We start from the raw sequence: 20693 nt of genomic DNA on the forward strand, positions 1-20693 counted from the left end.
CAGGGGAATTTATAATCTGGTGTGGAAGGTGGGCCTGGCTTCATTAGGTCTCATCTGCCACTAAGTGTCACGTGTTAAAAATTACAAGGTCCTTTCTTGCACTCCATGGGTATAAATTCCTGTCTTCACGTCGGGCATGGTGGCTCACGCGTCATCCCAGCACTTTGGGAGGCCGAGGCGGGCGGATCACTTCAGGTCAAGAGTTCGAGACCAGCCTGGCCAACATGGTGAAACCCCCGTCTCTGCTAAAAACACAAAAATTAGCCAAGCGTGGTGGTGGGCGCCTGTAACCCCAGCTACTCGGGAGGCTGAGGCAGGAGAATCGCCTGAACCCGGGAGGCAGTGGTTGCAGTGAGCTGAGATCGTGCCACCACACTCCAGCCTGGGTGACAGAGAAGACCCTATCTCAAAAAAATTAAAATTATTATTTTCACCGATTTCACGGTTTGCTCAAGGTGTCTGTTCTCAAATGTTTGCTTGGGAGTTCAATTTTAAACTGCCTACAAATATTAAAAGATGTATGACTGCTCAGGAGAAAATGCTTTGCTAATTTGTATCTCCTGGGCCCTCATTTTTATTAGATCAAGTTCATTGGCTGTTGATTCAACACACTTTGGTTAAGCTCTTAATATGCACTGAGCATAGACATGACCAAGTCTGAGGATAGTCAGTATACTGTGTAAGTCCCACAGCACAATGCTGGGACTTGTCACAGTACAGAAATAAGGGGCAGGTGCAAAAAAAGGATCAATAGCCTGGGGCCGGGTGCTGCAGCTCACACCTGTACCCCAGCACTTTGGGAGGCCGAGGTGGGAGGATCGCTTGAGCCCAGAGTTTGAGGCCAGCCTGGGCAACAAAGCAAGACGCTGTCTCTAATTAAAAAGAAAGGAAAAAAAAATGGCCCGGGATGATCAAGAAATGTGGAAAAAGTGTCTGTGAAGAGTGTCAAAAAAGGTTAAGTAGGAAATGGTGAATGAACAATTAGATTATCACACAACCTAAATTAATAGCATGTGGATTGAGATTACACTGTAGCTAGACTCTGGAACAAATTATTCTTTAGAATGAGAAATCATTGCATAACCATAATAATGAACAGTGTTTTCTTCTTTTGACTGTAATCAAACTTTTAATTCTTAGTTTTTATTCTGGTAAATGAAAACAAAAAATAATCAAAAAGAATTTTTATTTGTCATTGACAGTTCAATATAAATTAAGTAAAACATTAATTCATTCTGCACTATTATCAGAATTTTTCTAATTTTTCCATAAAATGACCATTTCTAAACATAGAGCTTAATGGTCAAAACAAGTGCAATAAAAGATTAATTTACAAATATCAGAAGTGAAGACTGTGGTCCTATAACTCTTTCCCCACCAAAGTTAAAATATAATTGTCATTCCAGGAAATCAAAATCTTTTAGAATAGCACACTCCAAACAAGTGATGGGAACACTACTAATTCCTTAGACTTCCTTTGGCAGCATTACTTTTGATAAGAAGTCTCCAAATAAAATACAAAATTTTGGCACAGACATTTTAATCTTGTCAAGACAATGTAAGGAAATGCCCCAAAATATTATTAAATTGACCATAATTACCAATATCAGTCCCTAAGATAATTTTTCTGAATGAAGAATTGTTTTTTTGTTTGTTTGTTTTTAGGATTTTTTTTTTTTTTTTGCCACACTGGTTTTTGTTAAGACCTCATCAGTCCTGGGTGCTTGCCCTCAATTCCTCCATAGCTATGTTAGCATATTTAATGTCTTTTGCTATTAATCCTTAACTAGTTAATCCTTAAGGGGCTAGTTAATCCTTAACTAGTCCCTTCATTTTGTGCATTATCTTCCAGTATTCTCCTTCTCTTTTTTTACTTCTTCCCTGCTACCCATGTGCTCTTGGTGGGTAGTTACCAACATATACAGAATCTGCTTCCCTTTGCAGCATTTCATTTGCATAAAGACTGGATGGCACTGGTTTGCTCCATCTCTGATTATTGTGGCTGTTTTGAACTTTGTGAAAATACTCCCTTGGCACACATAAACAGGAAGACACACAAAGATATACACAATTTTTAGTAGAGGTGGGGTTTCACCATGTTGGCCAGGCTGGTCTTGAACTACTGACCTCCGGTGATCCACCATGCCTGGGCAAGCCCTGCTCCTGAGCCAAGTCATTGTTATTCATGTTAAGCTGAGGTTGCAGTGTGACCCTCTTGAAGTGAAGACTGGTTGGTTGGGAGGAACTGAATTGTGAACAAAGAAGCTAGTTCAAATTTGCATAAATCATCCCTGCTATAGCTTAGATTCTCCTAGGTAGTAGTTTCTTTCAGAAGGAAAATGAGCTGTGCAGGTCATATGAGGGTCTTCTTATCCTATTATGATATCTCTAGTAACTCTGGCAGTAACAGAAGCAAAGTAAATCTAGACATGACAGACATTTAGACGAATCTGGCAGTACACTGAGTTTTAACTGGACACCAAGCAGGCAAGGCTGGAAGGTTTTGCTCTCTTTGTGCTAAAGGTTTTGAAAACCTTGAAGGAGAATCATTTTGACAAGAAGTACTGTGTAGTCTGCTGCAGTCTTCTCTTGGGTCCAACTGGCACTGCCTGTTAGTCTATTGGGAGGCCCAGCAGGTCACAACTGACGTCCCACAGCCGCCTTGCTATTGTCTCATTACGAGCTTGGGCAGAGACCCATGCCACATGACAGTCACTGGAAGGTAAAGAGAAAGGTATGAAGCACAGTGTTAAGAATGAAGTCTGCCATCTGCCAGGGATAAGGAATATGACATAAAAACAACTAGGGATCACATGTTCTCCATGTACTTCACAGGGCCAGTGTTTGTCCTTATCTCTTCATTCTCCAGTCCTTAGCCAGAGAAAATGTAATTACCATTTTAGATCTCCTCGCTAGACCACCTCTCATCAGAATGCTTTGTTTGATATATAATGCATACATTTGGTCTTTATATTCCCCTATTTATATAATTTAATATTAGTGCCTGCCTGACACCCATGTATATCCATCTTCTTCAAGTAAGTCCATAAGGCCCATTCTACAGGGCCTTGGACAATGTCATATAGCTGAGATCCTGCTATTCACATTGGTCAGAGATGCCTGGAGTAGTAAAAAAAAAAAAAAGAAATGCTTATTTCTGGAATCCTTGAAGTTATACTGTTAGTAAACTCATATGAGAAGTAAAGCCAGCTTCTAAAACAACAAAAGGAAAAGGCGACACAGAAAAGAAATGGTAAAACCAAGGTACGAGGTGTCTTGGTCCGTTTTGTGGTACTGTAACAGAATACGACAAACTGGGTAACTATAATGAGCATACAGAAACTGGCTTATGATTATGGAAGCTGAGAAGTCCAAGATCAAGGGGCTGGCATCTGATGAAGGCCTTCTTGCTGTGTCATAACAAGATGGAAGGCATGACATGGGCAAGAGAGGGAAGGGGACCCAAGTCATCCTTTAATAAGGAACCACTCCCAAGATAATGAACCCATTCCAGAGATAATGGCATTAAACCATTCATGAGGGCTGCCCTTGTGACCTAATTTACCTCTTAAAGGCCCTGCCTCTCTATACTGTTGTATTGAGGCTTAAGTTTCCAACATATGAACCTTGAGGGACACAAATCATAGCAAAGTGTTTCATATACCCTCTCTTCATTGCTGTAATTAATTCCAAGTTTTTTTTTTTTTTTTGGAGGCGGAGTCTCACTCTGTCGCCCAGGCTGGAGTGCAGTGATGCGATCTCAGCTCACTGCAACCTCCGCCTCCCAGGTTTGAGCAATTCTCCTGCCTCAGCCTCCAGAGTAGCTGGGCCTTTATAGGCGCCTGCCACCATGACTGGCTAATTTTTGTATTTTTAGTAGAGACAGGGTTTTGCCATGTTGGCCAGGCTGGTCTCGAACTCCTGACCTCAAGTGATCCACCTGCCTCAGCCTCCCAAAGTGCTGGGATTACAGGCATGAGCCACTGCACCCAGCCTGTAATTCCAAGTTTTATAATTTTGTAATTCCGATGCAGAAAATTTTCTTAAGGACAATTCTGACTCATTTTTGTATTCTCTGGATCTGGTATACATCTGGTAAGCATTCAGTCAAAGTTTTTAAAAAAATGATTGAATGTATTACAATCTTTAAAGTCATGTGAGGAAACAATTTTTAAAAGTATACTATTTCAAGAAAATTGCTTCCTCAGTATCTAAGCAAATTCTGAAGGTGAAAGAGTTGACAAGTCTGAATTAACTATATATGCAAACTCTTAACACTATGTCAAGTAAGACAGTGGGATTCAAAGTGTGCACCACAAACCAGCAGCAGGAGCATCAACTGGGAGCTTGTTAGAAATTATCCAGCCCTACTCCAGACATACTGAATGAGAATCTCTAGGGTTGTGGTCCAGGAATCTATTTTCAACTAGTTCTCCAGATGACTCTTGAACACACTAAAGTTTGAGAAATACCATTTCAAAATATCGTCACGTTTACAAAACAAGTCTTATCAGTACTTCTGTTTAAGAAGACTCACCAGTATGACCAGTACAACTTGCCATTTCTTAGTGAAAAGATCATCAGTGAGAACCACAAGGCTCTGTATCTCTCTGGAAATGACTCAGCCTTTGTAAGCCTCTGCATCCTCCACTGCACTGTGCCTTATACTCTTCATAAGTTTACAGTTAAGAGCAAAGAACACAGTTGACATGAAGGTTCCTTGTAGGCTGTAAAAACTAATCAAATACTACAGCAAGAGCTTTCTGGTTGTTTTTTTTAGACAGGGTCTCACTGTTGCCCAGGCTGGAGTGCAGTGGTGTGATCGCAGCTCACTACAACCTCCCCAGGCTCAGGTGATCCTCCTATCTCAGCCTCCCAAGTAGCCAGGACCACAGGGACACGCCACCACGCCTGGCTAATTTTTGCATTTTTTATAGAGATGGGGTCTCATTATGTTGCCTAGGCTGGTCTTGAACTCCTGGGCTCAAGTAGTTTGCCCACCTCAGCCTCCCAAAGTGCAGGGATTACAGGCGTGAGCCGCCGCGCCCAGCCAAGTAAGAGCTATTTAAGTGTGCCTATGGCATCAGCATGGTCACAGTATTGACATTTCCAGAGGGATTTTGCTAAGAATTAGTATAGGTAAAAGATAAACTAATTTCAAAACTTACTACAATGCTATAGTAATCAAGATAGTGTGATACTGGCATAAGGACAGACATACAAATGAACGGAACAGAAAAGTGAAACATAAACCCTTATATTTATGGTCAATTGATTTTTGACAAGCTTACTGTTATACTCCAATTATGTTCCCCCAAAATTAATATGTTGAATCCCTAACCCCCAGTGTGACTGTATTTAGAGAGAGGGCCTTTAAGGAGGTAACTAAGGTTAAATGAGGTCATCAGGGCGGGGCCCTAATCCAACAGGGCCTTATAAAAAGAGGAAGAGACACCAGGAGTGTGTGTACATAGAGGAAAGGCCATGCGAGGGCTCAGAGAGAAGGCATCCATTTGGAAGTCAGGAAGGCAGGCCTCACCAGAGACCAACCAGGCCAGCACCTTGATCTTGGACTTTCAGTCTCCAGAAGTGTGAGAAAATAAATTTATATTGTTTAAGCCACCCAGTCTGTGGGATTCTGCTATGGCAGCCTTAACAGACTAATACAGATACCAAGACAATTCAATGGGTAGAAAACTGTCTTTTCAACAAATGGTGCTAAGGCACTGGATATCCACATGCAAAAGAATGAAGGTTGACCCCTACCTCATATCATATACAAAAATTAGTTCAAGGCCGGGTGTGGTGGCTCACGCCTATAATCCCAGCACTTTGGGAGGCCGAGGAGGGTGGATCACTTGAAGTCAGGAGTTGGAGACCAGCCTGACCTACATGGCAAAACCCCATCTCTACTAAAAATACAAAAATTAGCCAGGCATGGTGGTGTGCACCTGTAGTCCCAGCTACTTGGGAGGCTGAGACAGGAGAATTGCTTGAACCCAGGAGGCGGAGGTTGCAGTGAGCAGCCTGGGTCACAGAGCAAGATTCCGTCTCAAAAAAATAATAATTATAAAATAAAATAAAAATAGTTCAAAATAGATCACAGACCTATGTAATGCTACAACTATAAAACTATTAGAAGAAAACATAGGGGTTGCTATAGTTTGAATGTATCCCTTAAAAAATCACATGTTGGAAACTTAATCCCTCTGCCTTCATGAACAGATTAATTAATAAAAGCTTTGCCCTCATACATGGATTAATGTCACTATCATGGGAGTGGGTTTGTTCTTGCTTGCCCTCTCACCATGTGATGCCCTCTGCCATATTATGACACAGCAAGAAGGCCCCAACCAAATGCCAAGCACCATGTTCTTAGACTTCTCAGCCTCCCGAACCATGAGCTAAGTAAATTTCTTTAGAAATTACCCAGTCTGTGGTATTCTGTTTAGTAACAGAAAACTGTCTTTACTAAAGACAGTAGTAAATCTTTGTGACCTTGGGTAAGGCAATGATTTCTTAGATATGACTGCACAAGTGACAAAAAATAGATAAACTGGACTTCATCAAAATTTAAAAGTTTTACATTTCAAAAGATACCATTAAGAAAGTTAAAAGACAACCCACAGAATGAGAGAATATTTGCAAATTATATATCTGACAAGGAACTCGTATCTAGACTATTAAAAACTCTTGTAACTCAACGATAAAAAGACAATTATCCAACTTAAAAATGGGCAAAGGACTTGAATAGACATTTCCCCAACAAAGAAACAAATGAACCAAAAAGCGCATGAAAAAATGTTCAACATCATTAGTAGGAAAATGAAATGAAAATAAAAACAAGATATTCCTTCATACTCACTAGGATGGCTAAACTCAAAAGGAGAGACAATAACAAGTGTTGCTGAGGATGTGAAGAAATTAGAATACTCATAGACTGCTGGTGGGAATGTAAAATGGGGCAGTCATTTTGGAAAAGTTTGGCAGTTCCTCAGCAGTTAAACACAGTTACCATATAACCCAGAAATTCCACTTCCATGTACCCAAGAGAAATGTCCACACAAAAATTTCTACACAAATGGTCACAGCAGTATTATTCAAATAGCTAAAAAGTGCAAACCCAAATGCCCATCACCTGATGAATGAATAAATAAGATGTGGCAAATCTATACAATGAAATGTTATCCAGCAATAAAAAGAAACGAAGTACTGACACATGCTTTAGCATGGATGACCCTTGATAACATTAAGCTGAGTAAAAGAAGTCAGTCACAAAAGGCCACATACCATATGATTCCATTTATATGAAATGTCCAGTAAAGGCAAATTCTTAGAGACATAAAGCAGACTAGTGGTTGCAGGCAGAAAGAAGAGCCAGTGCAAAAATCTTAAGGCTTCAATCAAAAGACTTTTATGTTCATTTCTTGATGGTGGTCTACACGGCTGCTGTTGGATCTTCAAAATGAATTAAGAATCCATAGCACAGGAAAGGCTCTTCAAAAGTCAATCCAATAGTAAGTTATGGATTTAGAGCTGACTTTCTTTAAACCACTCAGTCAAAACCAAGATAAAGGGTTATTTTTTTTTTTCTTAAAATCTCTAGGGAAGAAGAATCCAGTCACTCTTGGAAAATCAATCCAGTATACTATATAAATCTATCTTCTTATACTTCAGAACCACATTTCCAGCTATCTGCTATACATTTCTACTTGCATGCCTTATAGATAACACACATGCAACATGTACAGAGCCAGGTTTGTTACACAGTGGACAACTGTTACTCTTTGGCTGAACATTCTACTTTCTTTCGGCAATAGCAACCTGATTTCCTTCTGCAGAATTACCTTTTCCCCTCAATATAGTTTGAAGAGAGCATTAATAAAGTCCCTGTTTGCCTCTAATCAAAAGAGTAAAAATGAAGGGATGGGAGGAAGGAGATCCAATGCTTCCTCCCTAGAGAATGGATGATAAGCAATACAACCTAAATACTAAAGATAGCTGGCATTCGCTCACTCTAGCAGCAATGCCCCGGCTAGCTGACTGCCACTCTGACACTTCTTAGCCTGGCTCTTCAGTCTTCCCTTTCAACCTAGGGGTCCCTCCTCTCCCTACTAATATTTTAATAAATTTCCTTCTTGCTTAAGCTAGACGAAGTCCCTTTCAACTGCTTTGGAATCCAAGAACCCTAAGTTCCACACATTACTTTTCCATGTCTGCTGTCTTAGTTAATGTCATCATCAACCTCATTCAGGCTTGAAATTCAGGTTAGCAAAGCCTCCCTCATCCCCTCATTTAATTAATCATCCAGTGATAAAAATTCTGCTGCTTCAGGGCCTCTTTCACATTACCATTCCTTTCATTACAACTTTCTGAAACTCTCTCTCTCACTAGGTTAATTATTCATTCATGAAACAAAGTTGCTAAAGCACAGACCAGATTTTGTCTGTCTACTGAAACAACTCTGGGGCTCCTCCACAAGGCTGGCATTATAGGCCTCTCATAATCTGTCTGCCTTTCTTTCCAATCTTAATGCTATTTTCAGCTACTTCCTTAAAATTTCAGGTCATTTCAACAATAACCTGAAGTAGAGGTAAAAACATGTTAAAATTTTGATCTTATGTGATGCCTGGGATTTGCTTCAAAATAATATGGGAGAAGAAAAATATGGAAAGGGGTAGAGAATGGGGATAGGGCAGAATTGGCCATGGGTTAATGGTAGCTGAGGCTCCATTATATGCAGGCTCAGTGCACTATTTTATCTACCCCTGTGTTATATTCAAAATTCTCTACATTTAAATCATTTTAAATGTCTTCGCTTATTTGAGAGGGGAGTCCATAGTATTTCAATCCTGAAGACAATAGAGAAATACAGATTCAAATTCTTTTTTTTTTTTTTTGAGGCGGAGTTTCGCCTGACCTTAGGTGATCTGCCCACCTTGGCCTCCCAAAGTGCTGAGATTACAGGCGTAAGCCACTGCGCCCGGCCTCAAATTCTTTTTAAATTCTTTTTAATGTAAAACAATAGAATTAGGAATCCAAAAAAGAATAAAGAAAACTGGACTGACATAACAAAGACAGGAAGAAAACAAACAGAATGCATAATTATCAGTATAAAAGATGGCATAAAATCAAATGTAGCAGTTATTACAAAAGAGAGTCAAATTCCCCTACTAAAAGGTGAAAACTCTAGAGTTAAAAGACAAAAGCTATATGAGACAATGTACTTTTAAAAAAGGGTATACCCAGACAAACCCAAATTATCTCCTTTGAGCAATAAATCTCATCTGCAAAAAGAGATAACATTCATACCTGAAATGATTCCCACTTAGAATCTCAAGACCTTCTGTTAAGGCACAGTGCAGGCTGGTCTGGGCTCCCTGCTGAGGAGTCTTGATGAAAAAGGAGAAAAGCCACCACATCCATCTCATGAAAGATGAGTGCCGAACCAGTTCAGATTGGACTGTGCCAGGGTGTACAGAATACGTCGTAACGCCAGAGCCTGGTTGGGGGTGGCATGAAGAGAGGGTAAGACAGGACTTGATTTTGCAGAATGGCCCAAAACAGAAAAGGATGTAAATAAGCATGTGACCTTCACATATGGACTCTTTTGCCCATGGTGACATCAGAAGTACTGCTCACAGTAATTTATACTTCCATCTCACAGATTTAAGAAGGCTCTAGAGTAGACAGTGCTAAGGACCTCTGTGTATTTCTGACTGGAAACTCCCATCAGGAATCAGCAGAGCCAAGACTCATCCTCTCAGCAGCACTTAACATCGTTGACCACCCCCTTCATTTTTAGAGATGGGGTCTCCCTATGTTGACCAGGCTGGTCTTGAACTCCTGGCATCAAACAATCTTCCCACCTTGGCCTCCCCAAGTATTAGGATTACAGGCATGAGCCACCACACCCACCCCATCCCCTTCATTTTTTTGAGACAGGCTTGCTGTGTTGCCCAGGCTGGAGTGCAGTGGCATGATCTTCCTTCTGCCACTGCCTTCCAGGTTCAAGCGATTCTCCTGCCTCAGCCTCCCAAGTAGCTGGGACTACAGGGGTGCGCCACCACACCAGGCTAATTTTTGTATTTTTAGTGGAGACGGGATTTCATCATGTTGGCCAGACTGGTCTTGAACTCCTGACCTCAAGTGATCTGCCCACCTCGGCCTCCCAAAGTGCTGGGATTACAGGCGCCCATCCCCTTCTTAAAGTCTTCTTTTTCACTGGCTTCCATAAGCCTATGCCACTTCTGGTTTTCCTAACCTTTCTGGCTGCTCTGTCTCAGTTTTCTGGACCAGTTCATCATCTTCTACACAAACATTAAATGTTGGAGTTCTCATGGCTCACCAGACTCCCTCTCCATAATTCTATGGTGCTCACATTTTGTCCGCAGTCCAAACTGCTCCTCTGAACTGCAGACACACTGGGAGTCAACACAATGTGGTGGTTATGGGCATGGATTTTGTAGACAGACTGCCCAGTTTCAAATCCTGGCTCCACTCATTAGCTGTGTAACCTTGGGCAAGTTCCCTTTTGTGACTCATTTCTTCATCTCTAAAATGGGAATAATCATAATACCTACAACCTCACAGGGTAGTTATGAGGATTAAATGAGTTCATATATGTTAAAGGTCTTAAAAGAGTGCCTGATGCAGCTGGGCGTGGTGGCTCACACCTATAAGCCTAGCATTTTGGGAGGCCAAGGCAGGTGGACTGCCTGAGCTCAGGAGTTATAGACCAGCCTGGGCAACACAGTGAAACCCCATCTCTACTAAAATAGAAAAAATTGGCCGGGCATGGTGGCGTGCACCTGTAATCCCAGCTACTTGGGAGGCTGAGGCAGGAGAATGACTTGAACCGGGGAGGCAGAGGTTGTAGTGAGCCGATATCGTGCCACTGCACTCCAGCCTGGGTGACAGAGTGAGACACCGGTGCAAAAAAAAAAAAAAAAAAGTGCCTGATGCATGGTAAGTGCTAAATGATACTTTTGCACATGCTATTTCAGGCCCCCAATCCTTTATGGAAAACGCTGGGGCCAGACATACTTCAATTTTTTTCTCTGATTGTAGAAAGGTAATATGAAATGTATACATACACTGCCTATTAATCTAATCTCCCTAGTACAGGAAAGGTTTTGCTGCCAAATGAGTTTTGGTGTAAAGCTTTGAAGAAACAGGATTTTTCTGGTCTTTGTGGACTGACAGCTGCAGACACAGCTGTATTATTCCCAACTGCCTACTCGACATCTCCCTAGATGACCCATAGTAATGCAGACTCAGAGGTCCCAAATTGATTTCTACTTTTAATGCCAAACCTGGTTCTTGCAGTGTTCCCGACATGCCCAATCAGGCAAAAGGGTTCTGATGAATGCCCACCTAAAGCATGCATCTCCAGTCAACAAGCTTTCCCAAAGCAAATCTCTCTCAGAAGTTTCTACTACCCTCCAATTCCACCACCTAGTCCAAACTACCCTCATTTCTCACCTCTGCTGATGAAATCAACTGCTGCAACCCCTCTTGCCCCCATTTTGAAAAGGCTTTAATTTTAACGGTTTCCCATTGCTCTTAGAATAAACACTAAAATCCTTACTGTGGCCTCTAAGGGTTTGGCATCTACCTACCTCACCAGTCTCAGCTCAGATCTTTATTACTCTTGCTTTCTACAACCTACCAATGGTAACCTTCGCTGTTTCTCAAACTGAGCCCGGACCTTTGTACATTCTCCTCCTTCTGCCTGGAATGTTTCTCAGCCTCCATATTCTTTTTTTTTTTTTTTTGAGATGGAGTTTCACTCTTGTTTGCCCAGGCTGGGGTGCAATGGTATGATCTCAGCTCACCACAACCTCTGCCTCCCAGGTTCAAGCAATTCTCCTGCCTCAGCCTCCTGAGCAGCTGGGACTACAGGCACACGCCAACATGCCCGGCTAATTTTGTATTTTTAGTAGAGATGGGGTTTCTCCATGTTGGTCAGGCTGGTCTTGAACTCCTGACCTCAGGTGATCTACCCACCTCAGCCTCCCAAATTGCTGGGATTACAAGCATGAGCCACCACGTCTGGCCCTTTTTTTTTTTTTTTCATTTTTTCAGACAGAGTTTTACTCGTGACGCCCAGGCTGGAGTGCAACGGCATGATCTTGGCTCACTGCAAACTCTGTCCCAGGTTCAGGCGATTCTCCTGCCTCAGCCTCTCCAGTAGCTAGGATTACAATTGCCCGCCACCACACCTGGCTAATTTTTGTATTTTTAGTAGAGACAGGGCTTTCACCAAGTTGGCCAGGATGTTCTCGAACTCCTGACCTCAGGTGATCCACCAGCCTCGGCCTCCCAAAGTGCTGGGATTACAGGTGTGAGCCACCGCGCCCGGCCTCAGCCTCCACATTCTATCAGTACCTCTAATCCATTTAATTTCTAATCATCCTTTGGGGCTCAGCATGCAACTCACTTCTTCAGGAAAGTCTTCCCTGAACCCTCAGACTGAATAAGGTCCCCCCAAGACTCCCACTAAAATCCATTGTAAGTCCTGGTACTTCTCCTTTATAACATTTATCACAATTATAATTAAACAGCCACAACAAAAAGGAAACAATCCAGACGTTGTTAAGGAAATACATAAATACACTAAGGCACATCTATACTACGAAATACAACACAGCCAATACAATTAAGGGGTATTGTACTAAATCCATATGTACTAAATGGAAAGATCTCCAAGATACTGTGTTGGAGTTTCAGTTCCTTGTGCATGATACATACATATGTAAATGCATAGGAAAATTATTGGAAAGGGGCACACAAGCTGTTGATAATGGTCACATGAAGGGAGAAGAGCAGGGGGAAGAGGGGAATAAATGAAGGTGGGTTTTCACCTTAATTCTACATACTTCCATATGCTTTGAACTCTTTTTTTTTTTTTTTTTTTGGTAGAGGAGATGAGGTCTCACTATTTTGCCCAGGCTGATCTTGAACTGGCCTCAAGTGATCCTCCGGTTTTGGCCTCCTAAAGTGCCTGGGATTAAAGGTGTGAGCCACTGTGCCTGACCTTATTTGAGCTTTTTACAATGAGAATTATTCATGCATTACTAGACTGATTTTACATTTAATAGTTTGTATAAAGACTTGCTAATTGTCTTTCTCCCCCGTTAGATGTAAACCAAACCAAGGAAGAGACTATACCTATCTTGTTCACCAATTCACCCCCTGTCCCCTAACTCAGTGCACGGAACAACATGGGCACTGAATACATGTCTGCTGAATGGCTGAATGAATGAATCTTCTGTCAAACCAGGGTTCTTTTACTGCACCATAATGATTTTCCACTGAATCCTCACAACTATCAGAGTCACCTCATTCATGTATTAGTGAATTCTCACCACTGGACCCATCTTTCCACCTCCAGGCCACCCTAGCTCCCTGATCAACTCTTTGGATAGTTTTCACCATCCAGTTACCCTTATCTATCCTAAACTGATAAAAGATGTCATGCCCTGGGCACAGACTGGGCATAAGGACTGAGCTAACCACCAGTTTCCTTCCCATCTCACAGATGTTCATTTGGTAGCATGATCCTATTCCAACCATAGGGCACCTGTGCCTGATTCCTTGAGCCTGCATTCTGCCTGCCTCAATTCCTAGCATAGTTCACCCTCGATTTCCCTTCTCTTTATTAGAAATCCAGAGTAGACAGTGCTAAGGACCTCTGTGTATTTGTGACTGGAAATTCCCCTTCTCAAGCATATATTTCCCTCTTATTTGATGCTTTGCAAGGGAGACCCTGCCCCTCCATATTCCCAGTACCTGTTTTAGTCTACTGCCTTTATCTAGTGCCAGTTCAGGTCCTTCCCTCATACTCAATCTCACTGTGAGTAAAAAATCTTGACTTGCTTATGAAGCCTGAATTAATTATGACAATAAACTGTGAAGTAGTCCCATTTACATATGAAGAAGGAAGTCCTAAAAGTTAAGTAATGGCCAGGTGCGGTGGCTCACACCTAAAATCCCAGCACTCTGGGAGGCCAAGGTGGGTGGATCACCTGAGGTCACGAGTTCAAGACCACCCTGACCAACATGGTGAAATCCTGTCTCTACTAAAAATACAAAAATTAGCCAGGCCTGGTGGGGCACGCACCTGTAGTCCCAGCTACTCAGGAGGCTGAGGCAGGAGAATCACTTGAACCTGGGAGGTGGAGGTCGGCAGTGAGCCAAGATTGCACCATTGCACTCCAGCATGGGTGACAGAGCAAGATCCCGTCTCAAAAAAAAAAAAGTTAAGTAACTTGCTATAGATCACACAGCTAGTAAGTAGTAAAGCCAGGCCTTCAGACTCAAAGTCAGAGTCTCACTGTCCCAGCCAGCCGCCTCCAATATTCAGTTGTAGACTACTTACTAAAACTGTACCCAATTATAGCCACGGAAGCAGGTCCTCTCCAGGTGATGGGCTCTGGAAACAGTTTCCATTCCTGTGGCTTTTACCTGCCTCTCTCTGACTCATGTCTCCACATTCATTTCCTCTAGGCCCACCTTTTAGTCTCCGGGCCAGTTCCTGGGTGAAGAGGATGTTGGCTAGCTTGCTGTGACAGTAGGCCAGGCCTGCATTGTAGAATTTCTCGCCCTGCAGGTTATGGAAGTGGATCCTTCCCAGGTGATGTGCGAGGGAAGACACATTTACTATCCTTGATGGGGCTGATTCCTTTAGTTTCTCTAGCAGCAGATGGGTTAGGAGGAAGTGACCTGTTGAGAAATACTAGAATTAATGAAGTTCAGGGCCATGTAGGAATGACAGGAGTCGTGGTGAGCAGGCCTCACCTATGGGAGGCAGATAATTCAGAAATAAGGTCTTTCCCTCCAACTTTTCATTATCAACTAGAAAACAAGTTTAATGAAGGTTTAGGGAAATAACAACAGCCGAAGACATGAGGCATCCTTATATGAGCGAGATAGGTCTAGACTATGTGAATATGAAGTCCCAGCTCATTCCTACTTTGGTTAATCTCATTCTTAAGAGCTGGTTGGCTGGGTGCGGTGGCTCACGCCGGTAATCTCAGCACTTAAGGAGGCTGAGGCAGGAAGGTGCCTGAGGCCAGGAGTTTAAGAACAGCCTGGGCAACATAGCAAGACCCTGTCTCTACAAAAAAAGAGCAGATGACCTATACCTGATGCTGGCCACAAGGATCACTACTAAGAAAGCAACACAGTCCCCTAAACCTATTAGTCTGTTAAAAAATGTGCCAAGGCAAACCGAATCTAAATCACAGATTAAAAAGCGGGCAGAACCTGGAGCAGCCCTCAGGTATTCCTCAGCTATCAGGTAGGACCAAACTATTATGCACACATGGTCTATTATGGTCCTGAGGTTCAATCACACAACAAGAAGCCTCAATCTGACCCCTAAGTTTCCCAAAGAGAATTTTGGGTCTCTCTAGCTTTGTGATAAGGCCAGATTTCTTACCCAAGTGGTTGACTCCTATGTGCATCTCAAAGCCATCTGCTGTCTTCGAGTACGGACACATCATCACTCCTGCATTGTTGATCAAAACGTGGAGGTGCTTTTCCTCTGCAGGGACAAGACGATGGAGCGTGGAAGTGGCTAGCCAAGGCTATTACATCTTAGAAAGCTGCCTCACGCTCAGGCTTTGAAAATGAGGATGCAGGACTTCAATCTTCCCTCCATTTTTCCTTCATATTTATTTTCTACTGTTTTTCATTTTAAGACTTTAGTTGAATCCCACCTACTTTTACTATGGGGCAAAATTCCATTTTATACTACCAAATGACCTTCCAGATCTTTGTAGTTCAGGAGCTACTTACTCACTGCTTTCGGGAATTGTTGCATCCACCTCTCTCAATAAAAAGACTTCCCAAGCTGAATGGAAAGATTCCAAAGCAAGAGAAAAAAGAATGTTCTCTATGTACCTCTGCCCTGGGATTCAGGTCCCCAAAGAAATAAATACTGGCTTCACCTCTTTATTGCATCTTCCAATTCTCTCTCATGGTTCATTTCCTCATGTGGTTTGTAATTTATGACTATGAGTTCACACCAGTGAAAGCTTTTTCCTTGGAGGCCTAGATCCCTGGGCTATAAGGGGATATGCCTATAGAGTGCTCTTGGATTTGCTTTTGATGAGACACTACAGGTTTTTACGTTAATTTTCCATAGAGTATTACACACACATACAAAAATCAAACCCATAAATATCCTCATATCATTTGGTGGTACGAATTCAGACCCCACAGATGATGCCAGCTTGGGTTCTAATTTTTTGCAGATAAGTATCCATCTATGTCTAAAGAGATGGTAAACTTCTTTGTCATGTCTCTGAGCTGGTGGCCAGGATTTTTATTAGCTTCTATACTATGGACCAGATGGCCCTTTGTGAATCTCAACTTTGTGTAGAACCTCAAATACAGCTCCAGCTCTCAAAGGCCTGTGGCCTCATCTCCTATCCCTGTGTAAGTATTTAGACCCCAGCCCCTAAAAAGCCTGTACTGAGTGCTGAGACTCCCATGAGATTTCTGGCTTCAGCTCTTGCTCACTGCTATGACGTTTTGAATTCATTTTTTGTTTCTGCCTCTGGAAGATATCCCTTTGACATAAATTGTGTCCCAGTGACTATGAGTTCAGCTTCAGAAGTTTTTGGCTATATTTTATCCACCACTTCTATGAGGAAGAGGGACCTTTTCCTTTTAGTTGAATCTGCCATGTTGACCTCAAGACCCACAACATAGTCTCTCTAGTTCTACACTTACCGGCTAAGAAGCCCTTAGCAAAAGCTCGAATAGACTTAGTATCAGACAGGTCCAGTTTCCGCACCAACACCTGCTGGTTCCCTGTTGTGGTCTGGATCTCTTTGGCCACCAATTCCCCCTTTTCCACATCCCGGCAAGCTAAATATACTCGAGCTCCTGTCAGCCAACACATGAAAGAGAAATGGTCAGCTCTGTTTTGAGCTGGCATTATAAATCTAATGTTATTTCCAACATTTTTTTAAAAAACACACATTTTTACCCTTTCTTCACAACAGAGGTATCTGATTAGCAAATAGGTAAAGAAAAATAAATTAATAATATTCATTAAGGGTCCATTATATGTAGAGCATAGTACTAGTTTCAGATCAGCAAATCAGTGGAATCCTTAGGTGTTCTTGAATTCCAAAACTGGGAAGAAACAATGAGAATGAATCATCATTACTGTGAGGGGTAAAACAGCAGTAATAGGAGGGAATTGAAAGGAGGTGAACTTGCCTCTCTGAGCCAGCTCTTTGGCTGTCTCCTTCCCGATACCTGTATTAGCTCCAGTGACCACAACTACTTTCCCAGGAAGCTGAACAGTTGATGTACACGCCCCACTGGACAGCATTTTCCTGCAGACAGAGAAGAAGAGCTCATCAATTCTTCATTCTACTGTCTCAGCCAGTAGGTTCCTGCAACTCCCTGTGTCTTCTGGCTGAGGTTTGCTTTAGTTCTTTCCACTGTTGTCCTTTTAAGGAAACAGTGTCCATTTAAGGAAAGTTGGAGGAAAGATGACAAAAGTTTTCTGCTTTTGCTCAAAGACAAAAGTGATTCTATTACAAGGGCAAAGCTTACAGCTGTTCTCTGCAGCACAAGAACTGGATGAATACCTGCTTAGCCAGGCACCTGGCTTTGGTTTGAGCTCTCTAAGGCACTTGTGACTTAGGAAATCACAAGATTCAGCCCAGATGAAGAAATAACTAGTTTCTGTAGGTCAATCTGTCCACAACTGGCATTTTATGGCCTTGAGAAATGGCTAATCCAATACAAAAAGTTAAAATTATGAAAGCTTGTGACTCTGGGACAAAATAAGAAAAAAAAAAAACACACCCACACGCATGCACATACACACTTAAAACAAAGAGAAGATTATGTATGTACAAAGGGGAGCTGGGATTCAAGTCTTGCTTTGTGTAATTAGAGTCCTTGTTTCTTTCTTTCTTTTTTTTTTTTTTTTTTTTTTTTGAGACAGTTTCGCTCTTGTTGCCCAGGCTGGAGTGCAATGATGTGATCTCGGCTCACTGCAACCTCCACCTCCACTGCAACCCCCATCTCCCAGGTTCAAGCGATTCTCATCCCTCACCCCCTCACCCATGCGCCACCACGCCCAGCTAATTTTTGTATTTTTAGTAGAGACAGGGTTTCACCACGCTGGCCAGGATGGTCTCGAACTCCTGACCTCAGGTGATCCGCCCACCTCAGCCTCCCAAAGTGCTGGGATTACAGGTGTGAGTCACCAAGCCCAGCCTAGAGTCCTTGTTTCTAAGTACTATACTATATTGCCTTTTCCAAATGAATGAATACACAAACACAGATTGGTGGTTCTCAGACTGGCCTATTCTCTTCTTGGCAATGTTGGGACTCTGGTTAAAACAATCTGTTGACCAGGAGATGCATTCTTAAAGAGCATTTCAGCCTTTTTCATTGAACTTGGAATTGCAAGGTACATACTCTTAGCCATTGAAGCTACCTGCATAGTGCGAAAATGCTGACAGGGAGGCAGATTAACTCATGGTCCCCACAAACCATCACCTCCCTCCTCAGAGAACAAGCCTCCAGGCTGTTTCCCACATCCCCTTACTGTAGCTCCAGGAGTGACAACTTAGTAGGACCTGGACTTAGTTCTTTCTTCTCCTTAACCAGCAGGAATGAAAGAGACAACTATAAAAGTCCAGCTCTGGCCCGATTCCCATAACCCTGCTGAGTTGGGAATACAGCTCCTGGAATATATATATATATATATATATATTTTTTTTTTTTTTTTCCCCAGAAAAATCTCTCTGGGATATGAGCACTATTTTCAGTTCTGGTTCAACTTTTCATTGGGATTCTATGTGGATAAGAGGATCTTGTAGTGAAAAAAAGATAAAAAGCAGTGTTTTCATCTGAGTGTGAGAAACCATGTGTGCCTAGAGGTGGGAGAACTGAGTGTTCAGAAGGCAGAAAAAATATAACTGGAAGAGGGGCACCAGAGAAGGAAGAGAAAATAAAAATAAAAGAAGGAAAGTAGGTGACTGTGGTAAGAAATGACTGTGATCTGGCCTGGCTTCAAGTTCTATTGGGACTAAGACTGCCCACCTGGGGAAGGAATGTGTCTGTCTATTCAGTCACTGGTCCGTCACCACTGGTGATTTACTTAGAACCAATAAGCAGGCTGCCGGTTTTACAGCCCGCTGCTGATTCACTGGGGCACTTGGCCAGCCTTGGGCTGATTGATCCATCATCACCTGGTCAATACCTTCCCACCATTCTCCCAGCCCTCACCGCCCCAGTACCCTAGCTCCTAACTCAGATCCCCCGTGCTCCTGCTCGCAAGGCAGGATAGAGCTCATAACCAAACACTCTTCCTTTTCACTTTTCTCCTTTACAACATCCGCCCACAGAACAAGCGATTGTAACAGCAACGAGAGAGCAAGGATGGGGCCGCAGATGTTACGATTGCTATCAGTTTCAGAGGGCGAAATGTGGAATCGCTCCTTTGTACCTCGAAGGCTGGTTTAAGGCGTGGGGATTAAGGGGAAAACAGCGTCGGGCCATATCCCATTGAAGGGTCCGAAACTCAAGCGTTTGAGGTAGCCTTACCCTCGGGATTCCCTGGAGCCAGAATCAGGGGGTGCTTAGACAAAAGAAAAACAGGCCAGGGAAAAGCAGTGTGCCCCGGACTGCCGCCCTTTCTCACCGCCTGGGGTCTCGGGTGTTCCTCCTGGCACCCAGGACAGCTGGACCTCGCCTCTAACCCACCGAACTCTGGGCTCCGCCATCTTGGAGCCCCCCCAGGGGAGTTTTCCAAGAAAGCTTTGGTGGGGATTCTATGTTTCCCTCCCGCCCCGCAACAAGAATTCTCAAGAGAAGGCAATACATTTGCACAGACCTGATTTGGGGCGCAGCCATATACATAAGGAAGGGCAGAAGGAGGAGCAACAGCGGGAACATGAGCTCAACCATCTCTGCCGGCTGCAGCAGCACCCGAGCGGGATGCCCCAGCGGTGCTCGCCGACTATGGCTTCTCTTTCTAGACACGCCCCAATTCAAATTGCGACAGCCCGGGGAGCAGACCTTCTGGGAAATGTAGTCCAGAGCTTGGCAGCCTCAGGCTGGCTACGTGGGAGCGCTGCCGCCAACGCTGGCAGAAGTTGAATTATACATCGCTAATCCCCAACCATCTAGGGCTTAGGGCCTGTGGGATCATTCACCCAGCTCTCAGTTATTTTTTCTGCCTTCTGAACACTCAGTTCTCCCACCTCTAGGCACACATGGTTTCTCACACTCAGATGAAAACACTGCTCTTTATCTTTTTTTCACTACAAGATCCTCTTATCCACATAGAATCTCAATGAAAAGTTGAACCAGAACTGAAAATAGTGCTCATACCCCAGAGGGATTTTTCTGGAAAAAAAAAAAGTGTACACTATAGGAATAGTACACTTATTCCTATAGTGTACTAGGCACCGCGGTGTTTGTGAAATCTCTGCAGTCCTCTATCTCCCCAGACCCAAGTCCAGTCCCTGGTTCAGTTTTCCCCAATCCTGGTTAGGCAGTTACCGCACTGTTTCTCCTGGAGATCAGATGTTGGCGTCTGGGAAATGAAAGGCGGATTAGACAGGAGAGGAGCGGTCCGGAGTCTGACAGTTGGGAAGGTGGGGGAATGTAAACCCTTCCTCCTCGAGGATTCCTTTTTCCAGTGGAGA

General features: G+C 43.0%; 1 protein-coding gene across 3 annotated transcripts; it reads right to left on the bottom strand.

The window, feature by feature from the left end:
* Window positions 1-1169: 1169 nt before the first annotated feature.
* On the bottom strand, window positions 1170-20036 carry RDH11 (retinol dehydrogenase 11). 3 transcript variants are annotated; one of them, XM_016926962.4, is made up of 7 exons: window positions 19877-20036; window positions 17239-17357; window positions 16744-16899; window positions 15446-15550; window positions 14518-14727; window positions 9313-9502; window positions 1170-2715 (listed from the first exon to the last, which is right to left on the bottom strand). In XM_016926962.4, exons 1-7 carry the CDS (start codon window positions 19948-19950, stop codon window positions 2613-2615), a joined length of 957 nt encoding a protein of 318 aa, XP_016782451.3. In that variant the 5' UTR covers window positions 19951-20036; the 3' UTR covers window positions 1170-2612. The 3 variants fall into 3 exon arrangements, 2 of the variants coding, with proteins under 2 accessions (XP_016782451.3, XP_016782452.3); XM_016926963.4 differs by lacking the exon at window positions 15446-15550; XR_010150961.1 differs by lacking the exon at window positions 1170-2715 and having other exon boundaries at window positions 9313-10023; window positions 14174-14727.
* Window positions 20037-20693: the final 657 nt, after the last annotated feature.

Source organism: Pan troglodytes, chromosome 15 (assembly GCF_028858775.2).
Source record: "Pan troglodytes isolate AG18354 chromosome 15, NHGRI_mPanTro3-v2.0_pri, whole genome shotgun sequence".
In the NCBI taxonomy this organism is placed as follows: Eukaryota; Metazoa; Chordata; class Mammalia; order Primates; family Hominidae; genus Pan; species Pan troglodytes.